General features: G+C 25.3%; 1 protein-coding gene across 2 annotated transcripts in view; it reads right to left on the minus strand.

Annotated features, from left to right (window-relative positions):
• LOC101239015 (glycerol-3-phosphate phosphatase) overlaps window positions 1–9,228 on the minus strand; it is a 34,261-nt gene extending 25,033 nt beyond the window's left edge. The window contains exons 1-2 of one of the 2 annotated variants that reach the window (XM_065810074.1): window positions 9,135–9,223; window positions 4,522–4,589 (exon numbers count right to left, since the gene is read on the minus strand). In XM_065810074.1, the coding sequence (XP_065666146.1) occupies window positions 4,522–4,589; window positions 9,135–9,207 (141 nt within the window). In that variant the 5' untranslated portion in view covers window positions 9,208–9,223. Of the gene's footprint in view, window positions 1–4,521; window positions 4,590–9,134 lie in introns of both variants that reach the window. The other variant, XM_065810075.1, reaches the window with a different exon arrangement.
• Window positions 9,229–11,446: the final 2,218 nt, after the last annotated feature.

The raw sequence follows: 11,446 nt of genomic DNA on the forward strand, positions 1-11,446 counted from the left end.
AGCAAGTGGTGTTGTTCTACGTGGAGTTTTTTATGAAATGATAGTGAACAATGTTAATATCCTGCAACACAGTTGCAGATGAAGTTATGATTTTCTGGTTCAAGGCTAATATTCCTATTATACCAAAGCATCATGCAATAGCTAAATTAAAGAGTATTCATCAGCAGCATGTTTAGGTGTCTAAGTACAAAAATAGAAAATCTGCTCCTCAACATAGCTATGAAGAAAAAATTCACCACCAAGATGAATACACTTTTTGACATTGCCCATGGTGAATGGGATTGTCGCATCAAGATAAATGAAGATAAAAATTCCTAATAGACCAGTGAGGTCTCCAAAAGATCTCAATGACATTCAAAGACTTAATATATAAGCAAACAGTTGTTAAATATAGAAAACATAAGCTTGAAGAAAAAAGGTGCCAGGAACTACATAAAGAAAGTAAATTTTTATCTACAGAACCATTAACGAATTTAGTTTACTATTTGGATGAAAATTCTGACTGTAACATGCCAATTCAAACGCAAAAAGCCTTCACTTCACCAAATTCAAACGCAAAAAGCCAATTTCACCAAAACTTTCACAACATTCTACTTTTAGCACTAGTCAACTATCAATAATGGTATCCAAGCGTTGCATTCTTAACAATCAACTCTTTAATGCAGCATTAGACTGAACAAAAACAACACCACAACAAGTGCTGATGATTTTCAGACCAGCTCTAGCTGTAGTTGATATTGATGTAAATAAATTAACATTTTCTTGTACCTCTTTAATGGAAGCTCGAACTACATCCTATGAATCTCTTGCAATAGCAGTAAGAAAAAATTTTCAACAAAAATCTTTTCTTACTGCTAACAAAAGCTAACAAAAAAATCACAGTTTAAACCAATTAAAGGTGATAAAAGTAGAACTGGATAAAGGTACAACAACTATTTGCATCCCTAGGGCTTACCATCATGCAAGATGGATAGCTAAAGTTATATAATGTTCAAAAATTTTTGGTTTTAATCATCAGTTAAATGTCACAGAGAAAAAAAATGGGATTTCAAGGAGAATATGTCTCTTCATAACCACAATACATTTGTGTTTCTGGTTTTTAGCTGCTCTTACAACAGCAGTGCCAAAAAATGATCTCCTTCTTTTAAAGTTAATCAAGAAATATTGTCATATTAACAAAAAAGTTGCAGATGTTGCAAAAAAAAAAAATTAAACTTCATTTATGGTATTTAAGTGAAGATCTAGCAGTACTACCATTATTTAGTGATAAAACTTCTGTTGAAGAAATAATAGAAATGCTAAATGCCTTAAAAAAAACCCATTACCAGGTGATAAGAGAAGACTTGCTCTAAACAAGATTTATGCTTTCTCTAAACTCTTGTTATAAAACTTGGGCTATTTGTGTTGACTACAAGGTGTGTGTAAGATAGCCATAAAAGTGGTTAATGACTGTGCAGAATGGGGAGTTAAATAGGCCACTGACTTTAATAAAGTTTTGACAAAAAATGACAGTCAAAGTCAGCTTCTCTACCAAGCAGCTGCGTATCATAGAAAATATTATTCAACTGAAGCTACAAAGAGACAGTTAAGCAATAATCATCCTAAAAACAACAGTTAAAAAAACTAAAGAAACGTTTAAAAATAAGGAGACTTTTTTAATATTTAGAACTTTTTTTAACCACCACCACTCCCTCAAGTTGCTACATACATTCATATACTTGCCTTCACCCTAATAAGTAAAACTAATGCATGTAACACTGAAAATAATTGATTTTAATACTTTTCAGAAATATGCCATTTTAGTCAAAAACGGGTCTCAAAAGGGCTTAAAAAACAGGTCCATGTCCTGGCATCCCTAGACTGGGTCTGGAAATGGGCCACTGCTATATACATTCATATACTTGTCTTCACCCTAATAAGTAAAACTGATGTGTGTAACACTACGAGTTCCAAAAAACCGCATTTATAAAAAACCATGGTTTTGGTTTTTCTTGTAAAATAATAAAACTTATGTAAGTTTATCTTAGATTGTTTATTAAAAAGCAAAGGATTCTAACATTAAAAAGCAAAGGATTCTAACACTATGTTTATATTTAGAAATAAAACTTATAATGACTTATTTTTATTGAATAAAATTTTATGAAAACTAAAGATTTTAACAATTCATCAGATAATCATGATCTGATTTTTGTACAGAAACTAGTGCAGCTCATAAAAATGCGTTTGACATCTGTTGATGAGGGCTTTATAGAGAGAATCGCATTGTAAATCATTTCAAGACTTTTTGTTCATTTACCCGTACTTTGATACAACAAAAACTCTTGCTTAAGCTATTTGAATTGATCAGTAGCAAGAATGAATTAAAGAGCAGTATCTGCTGTTGATAATGTTGCATCTTTTATGCTAAGGAATTCCACAGCTAGTTTATGCTGGCTCTAAAGCGACATGTAATGAAGTAATGACTCAAAATCTAGCTTGTTTATTACATTAAGAACATTTAATTTAGTAAATGTCTGGAATAAATATTTCTTAGTTTTTAACAAAAGCGCAGTCATTGAAATAAGTGAATTATAATGATGACAAACATCTAGATGCAGTTCGATTTCTTTACCAAATTTCTCAGTAACTTACTTCGGAAAATTTTGATTACAAACTGATGACATTTATATGAATTTTACTACTTTTCATGCATTCATCAAAATTTCGGGGTTATCAACATTAACCTCATTGTTTACTGATTCAAAACTAAAAGTATCATTGTAAATTCCATGTTTATCCTCTTCTGAATCACTGTCGATTTCCTTGGGAATTGGTACGTATGTGTTTTTATTTTTCTTGAATAACGTGTTGCATAGACCACGATGAATAGCATGATTAAAGCAAAACTGATCATCAATGCCCATTAATTGCATAAGCTTAAGACACCAAATGAATTTAAACGATCCTTAATATTTGTCTTAAACTTTCAACTGGACAGAAACCATAAATCCTAATGAGTCCAGTTTTATAGATTTTCTTACATTCGCTTTCATACAGGTTGACACCAATGTACATTCTGTGTTTCAAAAATGTGTATTCGTTATGCATTAAGCTGAATTTATGTACTATGGGTAATTCCACATCAAATCACCCAGTCCATTGAACCATGTCTCTTCTTTTTGTGAAAAATGAAAATAGATTTGAAAAAATTCAAATTAATTTAAATTTTTTCAATAATTTCTTGTTTCATCACCTCCTTTTTATCAGAAAACTCTTGATGGATTAAGTTCATCACAGTTGTTGGACTTTTAGGAAGATGATTTACTTTTTGCTGAATCGATGAGTGAATAAATTTTATCGTATTAATTGATAAAATTTATAATTGTGTTTGTTATTGTATTAATCGAAACACCATCTGTAGCTAGATCAGCTATAATTTCTTAAAGGCTCGTTTTTTGTAAATAACTGTCCATGGTTTTAATTATTTTTTCTGGTGGTGGATTTGAGCTGCTGCTTGATTCTCCAGTCCAAGGACTATTGATAGTAATTCCATGACACAGAGTATGATTCCACAAAGTAGTTGTGGATCCACCGGAGCATGTTATAACAGAGCGGTATCTACAACAGATGCCTTCAACATCTCTTGATTTTGGAATTTTACACCGGGCAGCAAATTTCCAATCTGAGGATGTGATTTATCTGGAAGATGATTATATTTTCAAAAAGTTAAATAATTGATAGAAGCAATATCCTGAATTATTTTTATTATATACCTATACATTAATATTTTATTGAACCAAAGTATACACTAAAAACATCTGTATGTTTTTTTAAGGAACAAAAATCTTTAATATAAGGAATTCTATTTGAGTATTGGAATAATTTATATTCAAATATATTTGTGTTTTTTATTTGATATTCGAAAATTTTTTGGAATACTTATAGCTTTGTAGCTTCAGTTGAATAAAACCGCCAAAACCGTTTTTGAAAACTGACATTTTATTTAAATCCGTTTGACGAAAAACCGCGGTTTTCGGTTAAAACTGATTGGAAACCTTAGTGTAACACCAACACTAGTTCATTTTAATACATTTCAGAAATACATGATTGTAGACAAAAACTATGTTTTTATATATATATATATATATATATATATATATATATATATATATATATATATATATATATATAAAAATAAATCTATATATATATATACATATATATATATATATACATATATATATATATATATACATATATATATATATATATATATATATATATATATATATATATATATATATATATATATATATATATTTATATCCTCCAAATTTATTTCAACTGAATTGACATAAATAAACTAAAACAAAAATCAGCTAAATAAATAGGTCAGCGTTGACTTAATGCTGTGATAAATATATTTAACTAATTTTCAAAATGAATGTAATTAACTATTATAAGATTTTTTCGTTTAATTATATATAGTAATAATTATTTCTTAGCACATTACAAATATTAAATTTTTGTTTTAAGATTTACCATTTCTTTTAGTTTTTGAATTGTTTCTACTGCTCCTTGAATTATTCCATGACTATTCCATAAAACACCTTTTCAAAAAAAAGAAAAAAATATGGAAGCAATAAAAAATAAGTTTTTTACAGGCTTTTTAATGTTTTATACATTACATTGGTTAAAATCTCATTACATTATAAGTTTAAGGGTATTATCACCACATGTCAACAAACAAGGGATTCTAAATTATTAAAAACAATACTTTATTTCAAAAATAAAAAAATTCCTTTATTGGTTCTTGGAAAAAATAATTAAAATAAAAATTTCTTAAAAACAAATAATAATAACAAAATATAGAATCAAAATTATTTTAAAACATATAATCCAAATATGATCTTTGTTTGGCACAAATCAACAAATTTTTAAAAACAGTAATCTACCAACTTTTGACTAAAAACAGTAATCAACGAATTTTTGCCTAAAATCAGTATATAACTAAATAGTTATAACAAGATCTTTATATAATAAAAGCAGTATATAACTAGATAGTTATAACAAGATCTTTATATAATAAGAGCAGTATATAACTAGATAGTTATAATAAGATCTTTATATAATAAAAGCAGTATATAACTAGATATTTATAACAAGATCTTTATATAATAAAAGCAGTATATAACTAAATAGTTATAACAAGATCTTTATATAATAAAAGCAGTATATTAACAATTTTTTAAATATATTATATATATATATATATATATATATATATATATATATATATATATATATATATATATATATATATATATATATATATATATATATATTCAAGTCATAGAAATTTCTTAGTTTTTTAATTTTTTAAGGACATTAACTTTTTTAAACTACTTAACTAAAACAAGTTAATTAAATATTAAATGAATGTAGAAATGCTATTAATTAGAGTTAGTTTGAGCATTTGTATAAAAATAAAATATTATCATATTCAGGCTTAGCCAGGAAGGCGTGCAATTTTACACCATAATATGATCACATAAAAACTATTTGATTTTGAAAATCTGACCACGGCTTTTAAGATGTTTTGAAAATTTGTATATATTTTAAAAATGCTCTAAAAAATTATCTTAAGTATAAAGAAACAAAAATTATCCTAAAAGAAGCAAATAAATCTTCGTAAAAAAAAAAAAACAATAACGAAAAACAAAATAAAAATAACTTAACTAAAATTAAAATCAAAAAAATCAAAATTAAAATTTAACTAAAATAAATAATAAACTATAATGATAAAACTATTTAAGTTATGTTTGGAATAAATAATTTTGAATCGTTTATCTTTACTCATGTTTTTTTTAATATAATACTATGCGAAACCCATTAAAATAAAGTAATAACTTGCATCGATTGTTTAATAAATATGCACATTTAAAAATTAAAAAAAGATTCTTAACAATTCTTTGCAGTAACTTGTTTCTTTTTAAAGTTAAAATAAAGTTAATAAAAATTTATTTAAAGACATTTATAATAAAAAATGCATACTTAAATAACTATTAAAATATATATACAGGCCTTGTTTTAAAGCGTTACGCTTTAAGCGATTTTTACGTACCACCTAAGCAATTTTGGTTAAGCTACTTTTTATCTTTTTAACTTTTAAATTAGTGGTAAGATAAAAGAAGTAATTAATTTTTAAGAAAACCACATTAACTTTTGAATGGCAATATGTAAAAATATTTGTTACAAAAGTTTGAAAGAAGTTACGTTAAAAATAATTGTTTAACTTTTTATTGCAATGATATTTCTTCAGATATTTTTAATAAAAATTAAAAAACTATATAAAAATCTATATTACAAAAAAACATTTATATTTTGTATTCTCTGATAACAAAAATATCAAGACATTTTTTCGAGATATTAAAAAAAATATGCCAATATATAAACAACTTATTTTTATTGTACTAAAAATTACTTCTTTATTAATTATTACTCTTTGCTATTCTTATTAGTTAAAGGTACCTTTAACTTTAAGATATGCCAGCACAGAAGAAAAAAAAATGACCTGTTACTCGCAATATTTGAATGAAGACAATTTGTTAAATTTCTTCTGCATGCGATTCAATAAATTTTTTTTTTTTTCATAAATCAAGTTATATAATAAAGTTAAAGAAATCACGTGTAGACTATAACACCCGCTGATGACACTAATATTACGCTTTATATATTTATATAAAGGAGGTTTCATTATGCACGCACACGTTACAGTCTCCATTAAATTAATACTAAGACACATTTTAGTTTAATGAGAGTCTTTATTCTTTACTAATCACTATATATTTTTCGATATAAAATAAGACAAACTAGTATATAAAAACCTAGTATATTTCTATTCTCTCCAAATTGTTTAAAGTTCGATTATGGATTATATTTTGAAGGACAAAAGAATTACTTTGAAAACATTTATCTCAGAAAAAGAGAAGACTTATGTTATCAAAATCATATGTAATTTGTGTGATCTTCATCAAAATAAAACTTTATCTAAAACCAATCCAAACCAAGCTGTCGTAAAGGCAGCTGCCCTACAGTTTATAAATGGCACAAGTCATGTTAAATTTTTTTTTTTTTTAAACATCTTCGCTTTCAACAAGGCTGCAAGCAACCACTAATTAAAGTTGGAAGTTACTGGAAGAGAAAAGACGAAGATTGTAGAGCAAGATAACAATTGACAGACGACTTAAACGATTGCAAACTATATGAACCAGGAAGCAAGATGAAGGAAGCAAGATGAAGAAATATTTTAACATAAATAAATAAATAAAATTAAAGTAAATAAATAAAATTAAATATCATAAGTAAATAAATAAAATTAAATATCATTCAACAAATAAATTAAATTTTTCTTAATAAAGATTTAAACATTTATTCTCCTTTTTATTTTATTACTCTAAATTAAATTGCTTGCAAACAAAAAGAGTTCTAAAATTAAACGTAGAATGAAAATACTTTTGAATTTGTTTACAAGTTAAGGAACTTAATTTTTAATGAATAATTTTTAAGGAATGTTTGTTATAAACAGATTTGATTCAAATTATTAAATATACTTATATTGTTTTAGTTGAGTACTTTTTTAAGTTTCCACGATTAAAATATTGCGTATATATAATATTTAAAAAGTTTTTTGTTTTGAGAATAATTTACAAAATAGTTTGCATAATTAAGACTTTTATATTTAATTTAATTTTTTTTGTCTAATATAATTCAAAAAAAATAAAATAAAGAATTTAATTGTTAAAAACGATTCTTCTCTATAGCTCTGTGTTTCTTTGTGATTTGTTTAAATGTAAAACATTTATACGATAAGGTAAAACATTTGTTCATTAAATTCCTGGCAAAGGCGTTCAAAAAATGAACGTGTATAAAAAATATGCTCAAAACAGACATTGAACTTTTTTATATTTTTATTTAACGCAAGTGAAAACGCTAAGCAACATAAATTTAAAAAATATACTTAAAAACCTAAATTATTCTTTGCTAGTCAAAACAAAATCACTGTTCAAGTAGTTAACATGTGTTTTTGTTTATCAATATGTTAAAATTCTTTGCTTACTCCTGAAATTTTTAAAAATAAAAAATCATTATTTTTTAAATTCAATAATGCAATTTCAGAAATAATGAAAATATAAATATATATATTTTACTAAGTAATATTGAACTAAAATTAATATTAAAATATTTATAATTAAAATTGAAAATATAACAAACTTTTCATAATATATTTACATTTACAACGTTTATACATTGTTTTAGTTACTTGAGTTAATTGTCAAATTGAACAAGATTGCGGTTATTTATTGCGGTAGTTAAAACACTTAACATCTATAAAAAAAAATAAAGATAATTTTATGATGTCAAATATTGTGTTAAGCTAATGAATTAAGCACTTTTTATTTAAAACAAGACCTGATATAAATATATTTATATATATATTTATATATAAATATATATATATGTATTTATATATATATAAATATATATATATATATATATATATATATATTATATATATATATTTTTTTTTATATATAAATATATATATATATATATATATTTATATATATATAAATACATATATATATATATTTTTATATATAATATATATATATATATATATACATATATATATATATATATATATATATATATATATTATATATATATATATATATTTATATATAAAAATATATATGATATATTTAAATATATATAAAATAAATTTTAAAAAATATATATGAAATTCATTAATAATTTATATAAAAAATCATTAGTAGTGATTTTATTTAAATGCGTTTCAATAATATAGAAAAGTTTGTCTTTTTTTTCATCTCAACAAAATTTTTCTTCCTTTTAAGTATATTAACTTTAATGATTCTTATAAAAAGTTCATTAAAACAACAATCGTATTTTAAAATCGGAATCAATTAGATAATATAGTAATCAATGCCAAACTAACCAGTTTTTAAAAAAAATTACAAAATTTAATGAAAAAAGTTCTAACATATACAGCTGTTGGGTTTTTTCTTGAGACTCAAGAACACAGCTTTAATAATTATAATTATTAATAAAATTTAAAGAAAAATACTTACCATCACAATCAAAAAAAATTGTGGCAACGCTATTCAAAAGCTTTCCTATATCTTTTTTAAGCAATCTTCCCATTTTTTTTATTTTAATGTCTCTAAAAATTAAATAAGAATTAAAACAAATTATATTCATAATTTTTGCTAAAATTTGAATAATGGTGACTATAAGCATCAAAATAAGTTATGTTCCATTAGTTGTTTTAAATTCTATTAACTAGTTAACTACCACTTTATATTTGTTGGTGTGTTATTTTAATAACTCAAAACACATAATAATATCAATTATAATAATAATCATATAAATTAATGATAGCAAAATTTGGTTTAATTTAAAATGAATTGTTGTGTTATTTGTCAATACAATCATCATTTACTCATTATTAAAAATCAATTACTGTGTTATTTCTTAATATAATTATCACTTACTCAATTCTACTCACTCCAAAATGTCAACTAAAAAAACAAAAGCATACAAGGAAGATGATATACTACCCACATTAACTGATATGAAAGAAAACAATACATCACTAAGAAAAGCTGCATTCAAATGCATTCAGTCTCAACACTCACAACACAGAAAGATTTCAAAAAGAAAAGCAAACAACTTAGCACTTAAAAGAGATGATTCTTGTATGCCAGTGATAATTGATTGTTATTTTGAATGTGTCGCCAAGCAATATAAAAAACAGCCATAATGTGTCAAAAAGGGACAAGATGTGCTATTAAACTTATTGGTAACAAGAAAAAAAAATTATTATATAGTGAACAATTGCTACAACACTGATAGGCATTTTGAATGAGTCAACGCTTTGCGTTAAGTTTTACAGCATCCTTTGTAGCTTTTTCTTCATCTTTCAGTTTGAGGAACTTGATCACATTTTCTTTGGTAATAAATTTTCCCTCAAATTTTTAATAAGTTCAACACATGCTTGATATCTATTAAAACTCAAAGCTGGCATAGTCGATAAAGATGGTAATTGGTATATAGCTGGAGGGGGTACTGTGGCGGCTGTTGAAGATGATGATACTGTGACTGAGCAAGATGGTACAGGAGCTGCTGAGGCTGCTAAAGATGATGGTGGTGGATTAAATTAGGTGGAAATAAGCCAGTGTACTAAAAACCAGCAATAGCATGTAAGCAAGTAAAACATATACCACTCTTATACAGCAGTTTTATGCTGGTTTTAATTTTGCTTAAAATACTTGTTTCCAGTAGGTCAAACAACATAATTAATGCATTTTTTGACCTTGTCTAGAAGAGAAGGAGCATCATTAGAAGAACCAGAATTATGAATTATGAAAACAATATGACAACAGTATTCCACACAGGGAAAAATAAGAGATTTTGTAGAGGTAGAGAATAGAATGGGGAATAAGGAAATGACAAAGCAGCATCTACTAAGGCTGCCTCTCTTTTCAATGGATTGTATGTATGGTTTCCATGAAAGGTCAGAAATGAATGATAATACAAAAAGCTTTTAAGTAGAGGACTCAGTGAGAGTGTTGCAATTTATCAATATAGGAATGTCAACAACATTGTGATATTTTTTTGAGTTTTTTGCAGTAAACAGTTTTGTTGCATGAAAAGATCAAATTCAAAATCTGCTGTTTTAAGCGATTGAAAAGAGAAAACTTTTCGACTGCTTAAAACAGGCAGGAGATCATTAATATAAATAAAAAGCAATAGAGAACAAAAGGTAGAACCTTGCAGTACCCCAAATGCTATTGGAAATGAAGAGTGCTCACCTCTAAAGATGATTTTAATACTGTGGCTATAAAGAAATGATAAAACTCAAAACATTCTTCAGGTACACCATAAGTAGCAAGATTATTGAGAATACCAGCATATCAATCTTTATAGGTTTAGAGAGCTGTTGATTAAAGTCTCAAAAACCTTGCTGATAATAAAGAGTGATTGGACAATAATGGAAAAATACCTTACTCTTGAGTCCTCATACAAGGAGGGGGGGGTGGGAGGAGAATAAAAAGAGGGAGGGAATTTTATGTTACAGTATAAGTACTTTTTATAAAAAAATTCGGTTTATAAATCCAAACTAATATTTTTTACAAAACACGCATAAAACTATTTAAATTTAGTGTGGCCTGCGGTTAAATGCGCATTTTCTAACAGATGTTTTATAATAATTTCAATAGGATTTAATATGTTGATATAAGTTTTATATTTTGGTGAGAAATAAATTAAAAGCTGATTTTCTATAAATCGAGATTTACTTGGTTGGTGATTTTTAAAGCCTGTTAACACTGAAAAATTTTGTTTTTATCAGTGACTGAAATAATTATTTTCTAATTTTTAA

Source organism: Hydra vulgaris, chromosome 11 (genome assembly GCF_038396675.1).
Source record: "Hydra vulgaris chromosome 11, alternate assembly HydraT2T_AEP".
Lineage (NCBI taxonomy): Eukaryota > Metazoa > Cnidaria > Hydrozoa > Anthoathecata > Hydridae > Hydra > Hydra vulgaris.